A 17,996-nucleotide genomic window follows, 5' to 3' on the forward strand; every position below is an offset into this window, starting at 1 on the left:
GAATTTTCAAAACATGAAATTTATATAATTTATTTGAATATCGTAGTGTTTACTGTATCCAAAGTGTTCATGTATTGTATATGCTACATAAACCTTATTTGGTTCTCTGATTCTTACCATTTTCAAACTGTCTGTTTCATTCAAAATTATTGATTTTTCCATAGTTAAATTGAAGGATTTAAAATAAAAATGAAATAAAAGAATTCATTATAAATTCGACTGAACTGCCCATAGTAAAAATATACTGAACGTTACGAACATATTTGAGTCCAATGTCCCAAATATTACGATAAAAGAACACAATATATTTAACTTTTAGAAAAATGCGACAAGATGAAAATTATTGTGCTAAAACATTCCTGAAGGATGTTGACCTTTATCATTTAATTTAGAACCACCACGTTGCAAATACACTGTGGTCATTAATAAATAGACTGCGGATCTTTATACAAAATAAAAACTTTCTACCCGAGTAGCAACAAATTGGGCTGAAATAGAAATGTACTTTCTTTTTTAAGATGTTTAATAGATTGAAAATAAAGTAACAGTAGCATTAAATTAATAAGTTACACATTAATATAAAAATATCAAATGAATGTTACAATAAACATAAAAAATTAAGTACAAATATTACTTTGCACTGGGGGTCCATGAGCGCCCCATTGGGAATAAATAAGAAAGGCATGATCTGATGTTTAATAATAGTTGCCTTTTAATCTCGAAAAAATCCGTTTTAACGAGCATTTAAACTTAGTATCAAAATCATACACTTTAGACGTGGATACTTTCATTTCAGAAGTTCACGTGAGCACTGCTGGGTGAAACATTTCTTCCGACCTAGAATAATTCCATTCTATATGATTTTTTTCGTTCTATATATATAAAACTGATTGATATAATTGATATAATACCTCATACATTACTTAATTGTTTAGTAAATAATATTCCGAATACTCTCTCCGATGACTCTCTCGGGTGCTAAGGGTTAAATTATGAAGGGACTCCACCAAAATGTAGCAAGGACAAAAGAACATCAATTTCCTCCGTCAGTCCCACAGACCCAACTCTAGCATTAGGAGAGAGATTACGACACATGCGCACAAAGTAGTATAGATTGACCCAATGAAGATGCCCTCAAACTCGACCTCCCACCATGATCCACACAAGCTAGTCTCGAAGCCTTCAGGCAGAGCCAAGTCCCAATCGATATTCTTCGTGAACGTCAATAATTTATGCAAATCCGAGTACGAGTAAACGACGGATACAGGCGTGATTCCGGGCACGGTATCAAAGAGGTCAGACGCGTGAAAAGCGGTGGCGGTATACTGGTTGATGTGTGCTCACAAAGAGAGAGAGATATGAGGGAGAAAGAAGAGAGAAAAAGAGTTGGAGAGAGAGAGAGATATGAGGGAGAAAGAAGAGAGAAAGAGAGTTGTAGAGAGAGAGAGAGAAAGAGAGAACGGGGGTGGAAACAGAGAGGAGAAAGAACGACGCCGGTTTGCGCCACTGTCCGACAGCGGTCGCAACGAAAAGTGGTTGGCATTGATATTCCAGGCACATTGCGAAGCCAGAAGCAGCCGCTCCGTGCCCGTTCCCCTCTTCCGTAACCACCCACATCGCCTCCTTCCCTTTGGGACCCCAACCCGGGCTCCACCGTTGTGGAACAACCCTATCTCTCTCCTACCCCCGCCGAATCCAGGCTTTCCCTCCCCTTCTGCTACCCCTCGGCCCAGCTTCCGCAGACACGCACATTCCGATCTAATTCAATTTCCAATCAACAGCCAATCAATTGATTCGAATTCGGTATACAGAGCGGTCGGCCGGCGTTCGGTCGCTGCATGCCTATGAGCGCAGATGGAAACCGGTGAGCGGCTTTTTATTGAAATATGTATGAAACATCGAATACTAGTGTTCGATGTTTGTACCGGTATTAATGGACCGATTCATTTTCTTTCAGATTAGACGATTTCGAGCAACCTCGAAGGTGAGCACTAGTCCATCGCAAGACACAGGAGCTAAATTTATATTTTTCAATAATATTTTAATGTGGTGCTTCATTACATGGCAAATCAACATCAACCTATTCTCTTCTACCAAATTGACGTAAAACGAAAAATGAGGAGTGTTGCACTTTTATTAAAATACATAGAAATAATGTAAATACACTCCCAAGCTATGGTTAAATTTCGATTTTCGTAATGAAGATCACATTTAGCAACAAGGATTATACTGATCCACTCTATGTTGGTTAATAGTAATGATTGGACTCGAAATTTTATGCATTTATGGCAAAAATGAGTACAATTTAAGTTTATTTTAATTACATTAAAATTATTAGTGGATAATATAAGTTTAGCTCCTGTGTCTTTCAATTGCCGTGCAAGCTTTTTATTTTGCATAAAAATCCGCAGGCTAGTAATTAGACAAACTAGAAACTTAACACTTCAATAATTGTGCTGTAACAAATGGAAGCTTAAAAATCTTTTTTTACACAATAATCCCAAACGAAATGATTAAACTACGTAATTGAGGGTGAGTTGGTCTATGATTCAAGTTTGTGTTGAAGGATCTATTAAAAAGTCCTCAGCCACAGACCACAGTCTTCCACAAAATTTGCAAAATCTCTGTGTTTCATGAAAAAATATACTCCCTCTGCCCCATAATAATAGTAGCGAGTGAATATTTAAACAGGAATTATTGGCGAATACAGCTGCAAGTTATGTTGTAACGCAAAATTGCGAAGCCTTCAATCAAAATCAATGTTTCATGATGTCTGTCATTTGTTTTGACACATCTTACAATTTTTAGGTTAACCTAATTATTACGAATTATAACTATATTTCTAATTTCATCCGCTGATCGAAATCAATTGTTTTATTTCAGTTGAATATCAACCCATTGTAAATGTAAGATGAAAAAAATAAGTTGTGCTGGGAACAATGAAGGACGATGGATCCAATAATTTTAAGCTCACGCATATAGGGAAAGCAAAGCTTCGCAGCCAAGGGATCCTACCTACAAGTTTAAAATGCAGTAACGAAATTAATGAAAAATCCAGAAACTATCTGAACACTCAAAATAAAAAAATCAGGGGTTATGGAGGGGAGTGATTTTTAAACACATTTGTGTTAGAATGTCCGAAGCCATCTGATCGAAGACGCTACACGTTCGATGAACGACTAAAAATAAATCAGGACACGTCGCTGCTGAAAGAAAGTCCGAGTAACGTGGCTTTCCAGTGACGAGTTAACTCGTCCCCCGGGTTCATCGATCAGTCGTCGCGTCCTCCGAATTCGCGTCGGGCGAGCCTTAAGCATCCCGATACATTTCTTCCGAAGGAAGTATACAAATTACATTCTGCCCATCCCGGGGTCCATGAAAGCACCGACAAGAGCACCGCGGACGCTTTGGTCGGCGTACCTTGTCTACGTCGCGGGAGAAGAGAGGCGAATTAGCTTTTTGCGTGCAGTGATTCTGAGGTACGGAGAGCAACCGCGCCGGCCCGCTAGTATTTTAATTGCTCGGCCGTATCGCGAGTGCGGGCTTTTTAAAGGCAGTCGGGCGGGGCAAGAAAAACAGCGTAATGCCCGAACGATCGCGCCGAATAAAGGCACGCGGCCACTCGAAATAGCTTGTTGTACGTATCGACCGACCGGCTAACGAGCTTCCGAGTCGAAAGCCTTTCGCGATTAACCGCCACGCGGCCTCCGCGCGTACCGGCGTACGTCGTCGAATCTGTATACTCCGGCTCTCTCGTTTACGATCTTAAGCTGCCTGCAAGTTCGTTACCCGGGGACGCGCGAGGAATTCGAATGCCCCGGGACTCGATAATCGCGTCGCGCTGCCGCCGATAACCGGGCTCCTTACCGATGGGGTGGAGCTTTTATCGATACTTTTCGTAGTCGAACAACCCCCCCCCCCCTCATGCTTGCGCACCTTCTATCGTTCGAAGAATCTCGCAGAATATTTCCTAGGATAGTAGTGCTCGCTTAAATTTGCAAAGCTTCGGTTCCGGAAGTGAAATTCTTGCGTTACAGGGGTGCGTCTCTCTTCCGGGAATTGACTCGAGGGCGGCTCTACAAACTAGAGTGCGATATTTTCGCGATATTTGACAAGAAAATTTTTTACAATTAGCAAGATATCGATTGAATTTTTAGTTGTCACCGACTGAGTTAGATGGGTAGTGTACAGGATGTAAAGAAAGTATACAGTGATTCTACAGCCTTGGGGTAGATCACTAATTTTTTTTATTGCGTCTTATGCTCATCACAGCGATAAAAAGTCCAAAAGAAATCACGGGTCTGAACTCAACCGTTCCCTTAAAAAATTATGATAAAGTTTCTTCATTATCAAACTGATTTTATTTAGATGATTGTATAGTAGAATTATCTTCTCAACGGCTTCAGCAATAGCACGCTATACATATAAATTCCATCTGACTGAGAAATGAAAATATAAATAAAATCAGTTTGATAGATCGACAGAATTTAGTACAATTTTTATTTATTTCAGATCTGCAATGGCGACTACCACTGGAAATTACCATTGTAACATTTTTTAAGAATCTGGGTACAGCTGGCAAATAACGATTCTGCCTAAGGAACGAAAACAGACTGTTACACCCTTGTCACTGTCAATTGACGCATTGTAGCCCCAACCCACCCATATCCTCGGAAAAATGGATCTTTGTACAACGTTTAGCGTGGCCTGCGCAAGAAAGAGAAGTAACCAGGTCAGTAGGCATTACACAAGTTAGACCAACCCCCGAAATCAATGAATTATTACAATGAAAATAATCTTTAAAAATTCCTTTGATGGGAGATTGCGCACAACGTATGCACTACATCTAGAAACTTTGGATTAGACCTTTGAACTACACAGATCAAACTAGAACTTTGAACGAGAGACACTTCAGAACAACCAGGACTTTGACCAGGTTAAATTAGTTTAGAACATACAGCCTCGAACTTCGAACAGTTTACGTTACGTTAGAAGTTCGCACTAGCCAGTACCGAACAGAACTTGCACTTCTAAAATTGGATTTTATAAATTTTCTATGAAACCGTTACCGAATATTTATGAATTATCATGTTGACATTATCGTATTGAGTATTGATACAGAAAATTCACAATCTAATGACTAGACAGATCTTTATGCATTTATGATAAAAATGAGTAGGTGTAATTTAGAAGAGTAAAAACATTAGAATAATTGAACAATACTGTTACATTTTTTTCAACCTAATAAACATATTAAGAAAGAAAATAAATTTTTACTTCACTCCAGTATCTTGTAATTCAAGTAGAATATTTTTATTTTACATAAAGATCCGATGTCTACTAATGACCAGATTGCGGATTTTTATGCAAAATAAAAATGTTTTGCATTGATTGTGGGAAGCAGGAATAACATAAAAATTTATTTAATTTCTTAACGACTTTGTTACATTCAATGTAAAATTGCAACATTCTTGAATTTTCTAAATCTTTTACTGTTTTATATTTCACCTAACCAATTTCTTCATAAATGCATGAAAATCCACTGTCTACTAATGACCCTAAAGTGGCTCGAACGATGCATCACTTGCTGTTCTCGCATTGAAACCCATGTATATTACACATACGCCGTGGCAAAGTTCTCCACAATTTATTGTCGGAGGTTACAGAAAAATGTAACAATATCTTGTCGTAGTAAGAGTGTCGCTACGCACTCGGAGCGGGTCCCATGGAAATCACCGACACAGATTTCTCCGACACGGTTTTCGCCGACAACATTTCTCCGACTCCAGATTTGTCCGACAATAGCTTTGGCCGACAACGCCTTTAACCGACAACGATTTTGACCGACAACGAATTTGATCCACAACAACTTAAGATGACCACAGTATGTATTATCATACAGTATTATATCATATGTATTATCATACAATATTGTCATACTGCGTCTCAAGTCGTTGTGGATCAAATTCGTTGTCGGTCAAAATCGTTGCCGATCAAATTCGTTGTCGGTTAAAAGCGTTGTCGGCCAAAGCTATTGTCGGACAAATCTGGAGTCGGAGAAATGTTGTCGGCGAAAACCGTGTCGGAGAAATCTGTGTCGGTGATTTCCATGGGACCCCTCAGAGCAGAGTCGCCACGTCACGTGACGCGTACTGGCAGAGAGGGGGTAATTTTTTCCCCTCGATTAGTAGTCCCTCCCCTCATCCGACGAATCTGATTCAAAGCCAAACTAAAAGATCAAACGCAGAATACCATTGATTCTAAACTTGCTATTAACCTTCGCGCAACATATCATCTCTTAAAGTAAGAAACCTGATTCGCCAGAGGTTCCATCAAGAGCAGGATCGTCGGATAACCTAGAAAGTTTTCGGGCGAGTTTGGCAAGCGGGTGAAGCGATCGGGTATCTCTTAAATTTTCGGACCGACGAGAATATTTCAGGTGGAACAGAATCGATTCCGGGTAGTCGGATAATCCGGGGATCGCGAGTGAAAAAGTTCCCCATGTCGTACATTTTAACCAGAAAACGAGCAGTCGCCGGTTCAGACGTGCCGATCCGGCGCGGTGTGGCGCGGCGCGCCGCTTCGGCCGGGTCCGCGAATCGATTACCGGTCGGACGACGACGATCGTCGGCGACGAGTGTTTGGGATGCACGACGGACGACGAAAAGCGCGACGGAATGAGTGAGTGCAGCGTGGCGCGCGAATCCGAATGGAATGTCCCGCGTGTATTATGCATTCGTAAACAGGCTTCAATCGAGCCCAGTACAGACTATTGGCGGCAGCGGCGCATGTTGCGACTCGACGAGTTCCAACGGCGACCCGACGCTGATTACGTTATTGCGTAATTCCAGACGAACACGCGGCGGTGCCTTGCGTTTTGATATTCCGCTCATTAGCGATCGTTCGCACTTAACGCTGCGTGATTCGCCTGTGGACAAGCGTGCATCGGGCTCCGACCCGTGAGAAAACTACTTCGTCTAGCTCTATGAGCTGTTGCAGTGTACTCCAGACACTTTTTATGCAGACAGTCGAAAGACATCATCGTACCAGTGACAATGTACGCAGTGTCGGACTACAGAAATGCTATAATCATTCGGAGAATTGATCGATCACTTTATTGTGCTTACTATCCAATTTGCATGTGTATGATCACTAGACTGCGGATGTTCATGCAAAATAAAAATTGTCTGCATAAATTGCGCAACGTAGGAGCCAAATAGAGGTATTTCTCCGTATACTGGATGAACTTCGTATACGAATGACTCCGGAGTTAGATCAATGTTTAGAGGTTGAAGTGGAAAAACGATCGGCAGCTTCAGAATTACACAAGCATCCTTTTCTGAAACTGGCAAGGCCGCTTGCTTCCTTAACACCTTTGATAATGGCAGCGAAGGAAGCTGCGAAAGGCCATTAGCGGCAGAATTCTTGTTGGCATTTCTGGCCATGCAGTGCGACCAGAAAGATTAAGTTTGCGATTAAATAGAGAAAGCGTTCCTCCATAATGGAACGACACGATGCGAATGACTCCGTATGCCGGAGTCATTCGTAATTCCTAGATGACGCATCCTCATCCGAAATACAGAAATGACTCTGACGTAGGCCTAGCACTTGCAGGAATCCAAAGGTTAAGAAAGATAATAAATATCTATTTCACTCCTGTTTGTTACAATTTGGGGGTAGGTAATTTTTATTTTGCATAAAGAACCGCTGTCTAGTAATTGTTGCAGAAATGTCCGATTTTCTCAACAGTAACGTTAAAGAAACATAACTTAGAAATAGAAACATAACATTGAACTCACAGGGGTCCGAGGGTTAATGAATTTAATCAGCTGACACAAGTTCATTGGTATTTTGAAATTCTTCTAATCTGCACCACTGCTTTAAAGCCATTTAAATTGCACTTGTTCATTTTTGTCATAAATGTCTATGATTGTTAAACTGCGGATCTTTATGCAAAATGAAATATATTTACGTTTATTGCAAGACACAGGAGCTAAATAAAAAATTTGTTCTTCTCATAATCATCTTGTTAAACTGAAACTAATACACTCGTGTCCTTAAAGCTTGTTCATATCACCCCTGCTTTAAATTGTGCGTACCGGTTTTGATCATAAATGCATAAAATCCGCAGTCTAATGATTATACAGTGTAAGGCACCTAAGACATACACCGAAAATATCTCCGTGGTTTTTAGTAATACAAGAGAATGTTTCAGTGGCGCAATTATTATGATGGAGAATTTTTTTTCTCTAGATCATATTTTCCGATGTTTCAAGGTCATAGTAGTAACGACAAATTCAACCATGTATGTTGACCTTCAGATGACCTTCGAAGAGGTTATATTTTTGGTGCGTCTTAGGTGCCACACCCTGTATTTTATAGTGCACGGGGTTAATTGAAAAATGCAAACTGTGTCGAGTATAACATAATACGTATTTAAATAAAAACTAAAAAAAATAATACTGATATTCAATTACCCGGATGAACTTTTTAATCCAACGATCCCGCAATCCTCCAAAAAAAATACTTTAAATCCTGTGGATCTGATGCTCGACTCATGAAACACATACGCAACAACCTGTCCGCGATAGAAACCTAATCCCTTGCACGCTCTCTCCACCCTTTTATAAAGCTTACCGCACTGAAACGTTTACCCTTGTTTTCTGAACCTTCGACCTTCTGGTACTTCTTTAAACTTCAAATTGTATGCTCGGACTAATGTTACATATTTACATATGTACCTTACAATAGTAATTTTCGGATGTTGTTTATTGCTACAGTTGACAGAACGTATTTAATAACAAGCACTCGTGGTGCTAATAAAATGATTCATATATTATAGATATTTATATGTACACGACACGAATTTTGATGAGCTGATTTATGAAATCTATATTCATCAGAAATCAATCTTTGTATAACTATGTATTTTTGTAGTTATTCTTCCACGTGTAAATCGTGCAATCCTAACCCAGACAAATTATTATACAAAACTGTAAAGATTTAAGGGGGATCTATACCCTCGGATTGTAACTAGAAAGGAACTCGAATCTTACTAGATTTTGGGTCGAAACACGGGTTTGCGCGCCTCGACTTTTTGTCCTTATTTTGAGCAGATTTTGGGCTGGGTGAGGACTCATTCTATAGAGGAAGGTTAAATATAGCGCGCTCTGCTATTGATTTAACCAGATTATGTTTATATCTAATAATATGAGTGCCCAAAGTAGAGAGAAAATGGAGAAAAACAACCGCAGATTTCAATGCATTTTTCTGTCTCAAAGAGACTTTTTTGACTGATGTGATGACCAGAGCGCGCCGCGATGAACCTTCCTCTGTCAAATGAACCTTTGTGCAGCTCAAGATATGCTCGTATAAGGACAAAAGGTCGGGGCGCGTGATTTCATTCACATAGCAGAGATTTCCCCATATGAAGACAGAGGTCCTCTCTGATGCAGAGCCAGTCTAGAGCCAATTTTAGTTCAGTTAGTTTAGACGAGGTGGCGCCTAATCAGGAGGACTGTCAATCAGTGCTGCGATATTGTGCAACATTTCACTGCTGCACTGCTGACAACGTGGAATCATAGCAAAACTGACACAGACGAGGTACATATTCTCATCGGTGGCACTAATACTAGTGCGACCTGCCCTGTATAACGGCATTCGCGACGAGCTGAATAGAATATGGAAATAGCAAGCAACTCCATCTCGTATTTATTAGGCAGTTGCGTGTTTATCAATGTTACCAAACTTTTTTTTCTGCGCACAGGTTGATAACATTGATAAATACCCCAAAATCTGAGGGTATATAGTTCCCCCTTAAACTAATACCGTAACTATGCAATTGTTTTATTATCAAAAATACTCGTGTACTGATAATCCAGGTTTCTACTGAATCATGAATTAAACAAGTGAGTGTGATCCAAATTGTGCTTGGAGTCATTTCAGTCAGAAACGTGTAAGAAATTTGTAAGAGACTAGGAAATAGTGTCCTGATACGAGTGACATTCCCAAAATGTTCGTGCATACATCTACCAATACATTACTGCACTTTTATTGAAACAAACATTAAATGTCGCACGTAGCTTTGTAACCCTTAGCACTCGAGTGGTGACTCACAAGAAAAGGACCCCAAGTGTCCGACTTCGATTTTGATAATTTTTTGTGAGACGATGTTTGTGATGTGTTTGTGATGTTAGATTATGGATCCCTAGTTATGTAGGCAAAATATTAGGTGTAGTTACTCAATAATTTTAAACATATGAACAATTAAAGTTTCATACATTGTTGATATACCATGATTTGAGCTGTAGCTTTCGAAGTTCCATTAGCCGTGCAAGCAGGTTGCGTGATTCACAGGTATGAAACTTTAATTGTTTATATCTTTAAAACTATTGAGTAATTACACCTAATATTTTGCATACATAATTAGGGATCCATATACCATCATCTCACAAAAAATTATCAAAATCAAAGTCGGACACTTGAGGTACTTCCCTTTGTCAGAGTCACCGGTAAATATTGCCAGATACAAATTTTCTTCGAGAATTTCAAGACACAGGAACCGTATGAAAATTCCTTCCTGTCTTTAACAATTTTAGTAAACTGAAAATAACATATCGACGTTCTTAGATCGTCTTTACGTTTTAACTGTTTTAAATTACATCCACTCATTTTTGTCAGAAATGCGTAAAATCCGCAGTCTACTAATCAGTCACTGGATATTTAAGAATTGTATGAGCAATTATATCAATTTCATATCGACAAAACGAAAAAAATCATATAGAATGAAATTATTCTAGATCGGTAGAAATGTTCAATTTTCGAGTTGAAATAGCTCCGAGTGCAAAGGGCTGAGCGACTGGTTCATCGAATCACTCGAAGCCGAAAACAGTACATTTCCAGTGACAGAGCTTTCAGCCACCGAAACAGATTAAGCAAACCCTGCGGAGACGAGTGCATCGGAAAGTGCATTCTGTCACGTGTACAGAGGTTGACCAGACCGACGTACTTTCAGGTCGGCGAGGGAACACTTCCTACGGAACAATTGCCGAGGAGGACCGGTTAGCAGGCGGCACGCGAAACATGTAAAACAAAAAGGATGCCCGGGTTCGACGCGGCGTGGCATGGCATGGCGTGGCGTGGCGTAGTGCGCCGTGTTGGTTCGGGATGGGTTTCGGTGGCTAGACGGACTCGCGCGCCGAGCCGCGCCTCCTGCATAATGCAGCACAGCGACGAGTTCACCCAGCAAATGTTGGACGCTAATACATCTTGATGATAGATAGGGAGCATGTGTTTGGTCTTCGCAATGAGGTCGGGAGGGATGCCGCTGGTACATTGCGGGGAGGAAGGGGCACAGGCATAGACACAGCAAGGGAAAAGAGCAATGGAGAACGAAAGGAAAAGAAGAGAGATGGATAGAATGAAAAAGAGAAGAAGGGAGGAAAAGTAGGTACAGAGAGGAAGAGAAAAATGCGATGAGAGGAAGAGAGAAAGTTGCTAGGGGTAGATGAGTCTAAAGGAGAGCTAGATAGACGGAATAAGGGAAAAGATACACAACAAAAATAAGAGAGCAAGAGAGAGAGAGGCAGGGAGGAAAAGATCGCTAGGGGTGGAAGAGTCTACAGGAATACAACATAGATACAGTGAGAGAAGAGTGATAGAGTACGCCAGAGAGAAAAAGAGGGTGGCAGGGAGGAAAAGAAGAGATGGAGCAAAAGAGAAAGAATCAAGGGATGGGAGTGGAAGAGTCTAAAGAAGACCAAGGAAAAGAGTGGTGGAGAACGGAAGGAAGGAAAAGGAGGCACAGAGCGGAAGAGAAAGATGCTGGTTGGGGGTGCGAGTGGTCGGTGGGGGGTGGAAGAGTCTAAAGAAGAGCAAGATAGACGGAGCAAGGAAAAAGTGATGGATAACGGAAGATAGGGAAAGAAAGGGAAGAAAGAAGGCCCAGAGCGGAAGAGAAAAAAGCTGGCTGGGGATGCGAGTGGTTCGGTGGGGGAGTCTAAAGGCGAAAATGAGAAGGAGAGTCTCTCCGCGGGAGAGGAGAATCGGAGAAAATGACTGAACGGGGAAGAGGCAACTAGGAAGCCGTGGGCGTGCGAGGGAAACAGAGAAAGGAAGAGGGAGAAACAGGAAGGAGGAGGAGACGAGGGTGTTCCAGAGGCTTCTAGAGAGGGGTCGAGAGGGTTGGCAGGGGATGCCTCCGAGGGGGTGGAACTCTGAGGGTTGGCTAGGTTCGCCGGCGTTCCACTCGCGAGTTGTGATGCGGAGCACGTCGCCGTCAGACGAGCGTACGTGCGACACGACTACGCTTTTACGCCACTCTCTGCCTCTATCCTTGCCTCCTGACTGCTCGCCCTCCACCCTTCACCCTTTATACTCCCTCGTCCACCTTCCGCGAACACCTCCACCTTCCTCCACGGTTTCGTCTTTGCCTGCGCCAGCCGCCCCTCTTTTTCTTACTTCTATTTCGCCTACTTTCATCCCGGCCCAGTCCTCGATTCTCCGACCGTGCCGCGCGACTTCGTAACTTCTACGCTGGACCTCTCTTTCATTGGACATGGAAGGTTTGCTTAGAACGATGGGTGTTTGTTCTGACTCGGCGGATGAGTCGGGATTTGAATTTGGATGGGCGGTGATGGGATTCCGCTACGGAAACAAGCACAATATGATTCGTGGAAAGTTAACAGCCTAATTGTTGAGTTGACGCCAGACTGATGAATAGATACTCTACTCGAATTCGTTGATACTGTAGTTCGTTGAATAAAGTTGTAGTAATGTAAAATAGATAGAAATAAACATGGTAGACGCTCGCACGAAATTATATATCATATTTATTGACTGTCAACCCAAAATCAGTGGTACTACTTCGGTACCTACGCTTAGGTGGCTAACCCAGACTTACTTTTGGTACACTTTGATACAAAATGGATCAGTGATGCAGATCTTAGAATACGTTGGCACAAATGTTAGAACAATATGGGTAAACTACGAGATATCTTATTTATTGACTTGACATAATTAACACATTAAATGCCTCATCGGCACATATAGGTGACAATACTCTTCGATCAAATCTATAAATTCACTCTTATTGTAGTATATTTGAGTACAAAAGAGCTACTATAGTACCCTCTATGACCAATTTTAACTTTCCTGCTTCGATTTCATTATAATTAAAATATTCTGACTTTTTAAATACTTGGTTAACATTTTATATTAATATAATATTTTTATTATAATAATATATTATATTTATTTAACATTTTATTTTATTTAACATTATATATATTATATATTTATATCATATAATACATATTATATTAATATATAAACTTTTTAATATTCAGATCAATGATCGGTAATATGCATTTAGCAAGTTTGTATTGTACAATATTATACCGATTTAACAAGATTTTACTGCAAACCTTTATTATTTGTACTGTGATTTATAATACCATTATAATACATCTGGTTTGTATGTATCTTTATTAATGTTTACGACAATTCTGTTTGAATAATTCGTAACGGTATATAATAAATACCATACTTGTGAAAGAAACTTTTGCAATTCATTTTACTATTATAACATATCCTGTCCTTTATGGTACTAAAAAATGGATACGTTAACGCGATCTATACCCGCCAAGATTACATAGAATGTTTATTACCATCTGTTAGTATACCACAACCTCAGGAGGAATACGATCCAAAGAATTCGTTTACCGACCCTGATGTGCATTCACATACTTAAAATCCCTAGGCTGATATATTACCGACTGCCACTACTTTTATCTTGAACTCGAACGAAATCATCAAATGACAATAAAACCATCCCTGATGTTTGCTATAATTTAGAATACATATTCTCAAATGTATGCATCTGTCGAATGATACTTAAGTACCTACACAGCTAGTTATAAAAATCCTATACCAACTTCTAGTAATTTATCATAGAAGTTTGACTGCAAACGGTAAAGCAGGTTGCCTACAGATTTTGTACCGACAGCAAGTCACCATTACAGACTTAAACACCGACGAGATACTGTTAAAGACAGCCAGCCTTATGGGAGATCGTGTTATTCGAATAATTAGGTGTTTTCGGAGATCGAGAACAATAGAGAAAAATAAATGGCAATCACCACTATCTGTTGATATTATTCAGACAATTTTTATTTTGCAGAAAGATCCGCAGTCTACTGATTATCAATGCAGTCGTACTAGCGGGTTTATCATGATCATGCTGATGATCATCTAAATATCTAATATCTAATTGATGATCATCTAATTGTCCGTACCTCCCTGTACTGCAGTATTACACTAGAACTCTGGTGGTGTGCCGAGTCTCTCCGGGCTAGTCAACATTCGTGTTATAAATGTTTAGAATGTAATATATGTATAGTACATAAGTTATGTACATGTACAATATACAAACACTTTATGTATGCTTTTACAATTCATAAATAAGGACTACGTATTAAAAAGAATATCTGCGTATTATATTTATTGAACCACCAATTTTTCCCGAACGTCCCACTTGTCGTACAGTTATACTACTGATTTCCGCAAAAATGTACTTGTCATTGAGATAATGTACTGATTTAGAATTGCAAAGATAGCGAAACTTTGAAAAACAAAAATATTCCACCGTCTGCCTTGTGGATGAGTTGTACTACTGAAATTCGTGCCACCTCCTCCGCTATCATGTTCTCCTAATACTTTCTCAATTTTCGAGATTCCTAAAAACTCTCTTTCTCTTTTCCCTCGTCTCTTTCTTTCCCATACGGCATACGCTGTCCATCCTTGCAACCGAAACTTTCATTGTCAATTAAACCACATAATTACCATAATTACAGTTGAAATTATATCGTGTTTAGTGTCATTTTAATCAAAATAATGTCACAAATAACTTGGTGAAAGTCCCATAAAAAATAATGACGAATAAAAAAGTTTTGTAATTGGATTAGTAGTAGTTCACACCGATATACCCGAGCCGAGATCAGATTACTACAGTGGAGGGGATATTTTTTTCCTTCAACGTGTACAACGTTTTTGCGGCTATACAGTGGCCGAAATTTCTATGAAGTCATCTTCTTTTTCATAGATATTTTAAAAACATTTTTGTTGATTTATCGTATCTGGTCTTGTGCCTTGTAGACACTCGGATAGAGGGACTGCGTACTCTAGACCGCTATGTTTACTATTTACGTTCGTGTTGATTTTTTTTCTGTGTGGTGCAGAACACAAGTGCGAAGTTTCTATAAAGTCACTTAGTGTTTCTCTGTATTCTGTGCAGAGAACTACGGAAAACTGCGAATATATTCTAAAAGTATTAGTTTTAGAACTCACAGAAATCCTGTTTGTTATAATTTGATTCACGTGTATGAGAATGCCGAGAGGAAAGGTACTAACAAGTGAAGAAAAAGCATAATCGCGCAATTGCTAAGAAAACTAAACGGCCATATACTGTGATTAATAATTATATCAATTTACGTGAAAATTACGGAAAAAATCATCTTAAAGGTAGTAATAAAAAATAGTCAAAGAGACAACATTCAATATTAATGAGGTCTGCAGCTAAGGAAAGGAAAAATGCAGCAGAATTTCGAGCTGAATTGGAGCTCCCAGTAACAACAAGACGTGTGCAACAACTTTTAAATTCTTCTGGACAAAAATACAACCAGGCCTTAAAGAAGTACATAAACCGGCCCGTATTGATTTCGCACGGGCACAAAACACAGTGTCTTTATAGAAATTTCGGCCACTGTAGAAGAAATACTGTACTATAAATGCGAAATTGTCACAGGACAAGTTCTAGGGGTAGGTGTATATGTTTATATATAGACGCTATGCATGTGTACGCGCATGTAAACTCTATGTTCTGTACCTGAAGACTTATAGATCTTGTTAAAAAAACCTTTTCTAATTGTAGAAAAGAATGGTGACCATATAATTGATTAATAAAGCTGTATTCTTGAAAATTTAACCATTGAATTCTATTTTCAAATTGGGCACAGGCTTTTGCAATCATCTGATAGAATGTAAGCAAACTCTAAGTGTGTGATCAAGAACTAGTTCCTTAACGGTATCGATTTGCAAGTTCCCTATATGCAGCCATAGAAATATGATATTCTTACCGTAATTCGGTTAATCTGCTCATCCACTACGTGGGGCTGCTCCAAAACGATCTCATATGAGAAGAGTCTGTCATGGGCTGCTTTGAATTCAGCACGTAGAGCTGTTAATTCGTGATGAAGTGTACGGGCCATTTGTGCTTCCTCGACTTTAGTCGTTAGCGTTTCCCATTTCTCCAATGTCGCTGGAACACGCAAAGATTTTCCATTAAGCACCAAATCACATTTACTGTGCCCGAAATCAATCAGTATTATTTCGCTAATGAATTGCATGTAGATAACAAATATATGTTGATTTATTTGTTGAACAAAAATAGAATACTAAGTATCTAAAAACGTACATATAAACAGAGACAATGCCAATACTATCATGATTTTGTTAGCATTCCAATTTCTAATGTAAAGATAACATCAAATATGGAAAACATTTGTTTTTAAACATTAGGATTAGAATTATGATTTCACCAATTTAGCTGAAACACGCAGGATGAAGAGGGGTTACTATATCCTAAATCAATTATTATCATTTCCCTAATAAATTACAAATACGTAACAGTTTATGGTAATTTACATCTCTATTAAATGGAATATTAAATCAATATGTAAATGGGGCAATGCCAACGAGGACAGGATTTTATCAACATAGTAGTTTACACTAAAACAAAAATGATATGAAATATGAAAGACAGTCTTGTGGAAACATTATAAACTATTTTTAAAATATTACAGCAGTTATTGTATTGCGGTTTATTTTTAGATGTAGAAGGGAACGTCTTCCGCAATTATGCGTGGCTGTTTTCGTTCAGCTGCACATCCTGGTTATTACACTGTTATTTACGTCATTTCTGATGTCAGGCCTCCAGGCGATTCATACGACTATCATTATGTCAACGAGAATATGTGGTCAGACATTTAAGGTCAAGCAGCTTATGTCTGTATGCAAGTGCACTTGGCATGGCTTCAATGACCTGTTTCTTCGTTCATACTTTCCTTCGGTGGGTACTTTCTTCTTTCAAACTATGTTGCTCATAAAAAAGAAACGCGAACGCGTGGCATTGCGCGTCAATTATAAAAACTATCTCTCTGTTTCATTAAATAACTCGAACAACAATTCTACTAAAATAATTTGTCACCATCGTGTATTCTTAATTCAATGTTAAATATCCAAATTTATATGACATTTACTAATTCACAATTCACAATTATTAACAATTCAAATATTCAAATTTTAATGTTCTGGTTCAAAAACACAAATTCAAATATTTGAATAATCTTAGACAATTTATTATTTTATATTTGGTAAAAAGACAGTTGATCGTTTTATTAATGCTTTCCTTAAATGTCAGTAACTATTATACCATACTGTCCAATCTTTTGATATAAGACGATGGCCCAGGGGCAAATTAAGCGGTAAGCGGACTAAGAGTGGATTTATAGTGGAGCTGCGAGCATCGATGATAGCGGCGCGGTGAAAAGAAACCAACATTCGTGACAACATTTCGACACATACTAATGAAAAAGTACATATGTATTTTCTTTGTTTTTCTTTTTTTCACCGCACAGCTCACCTCGCTGCTCCACTATAAATCCACCCTAAGCGGCCGCTTAGGGCCCCGGATAGTTCTGGGAGCCCCGCGCTTGGAGCAGAAAATGTTTAGCTTGTACAATTGCGGAACAGCGCTACAGCGGAACTGGCTACCGTTAATAGATATTTTTGCTAAAAAAAAAAGGTCATTCATTGTAGGGCTTCGTGGTAAAATAATGGGACAAATCTGAAATCAAAATGTTAATGGCTTCTAAGTTGCAATGTATGGAATTTTTTATTATTTTTCTTTCTTGTTTATGACTTAATGAGAGTTTTCTTCA

General features: G+C 39.2%; 1 protein-coding gene across 5 annotated transcripts in view; it reads right to left on the bottom strand.

Annotated features, from left to right (window-relative positions):
- LOC143207934 (klarsicht protein) overlaps positions 1-17,996 on the bottom strand; it is a 229,439-nt gene that overhangs the window by 35,140 nt on the left and 176,303 nt on the right. For all 5 annotated transcript variants that reach the window (XM_076421862.1, XM_076421860.1, XM_076421859.1 and 2 more), the window contains one exon: positions 16,134-16,315. In XM_076421862.1, coding sequence (XP_076277977.1) covers positions 16,134-16,315 — 182 coding nt within the window. The remainder of the gene's footprint in view (positions 1-16,133; positions 16,316-17,996) is intronic.

This window comes from Lasioglossum baleicum, chromosome 4 (assembly GCF_051020765.1).
Source record: "Lasioglossum baleicum chromosome 4, iyLasBale1, whole genome shotgun sequence".
NCBI lineage: Eukaryota > Metazoa > Arthropoda > Insecta > Hymenoptera > Halictidae > Lasioglossum > Lasioglossum baleicum.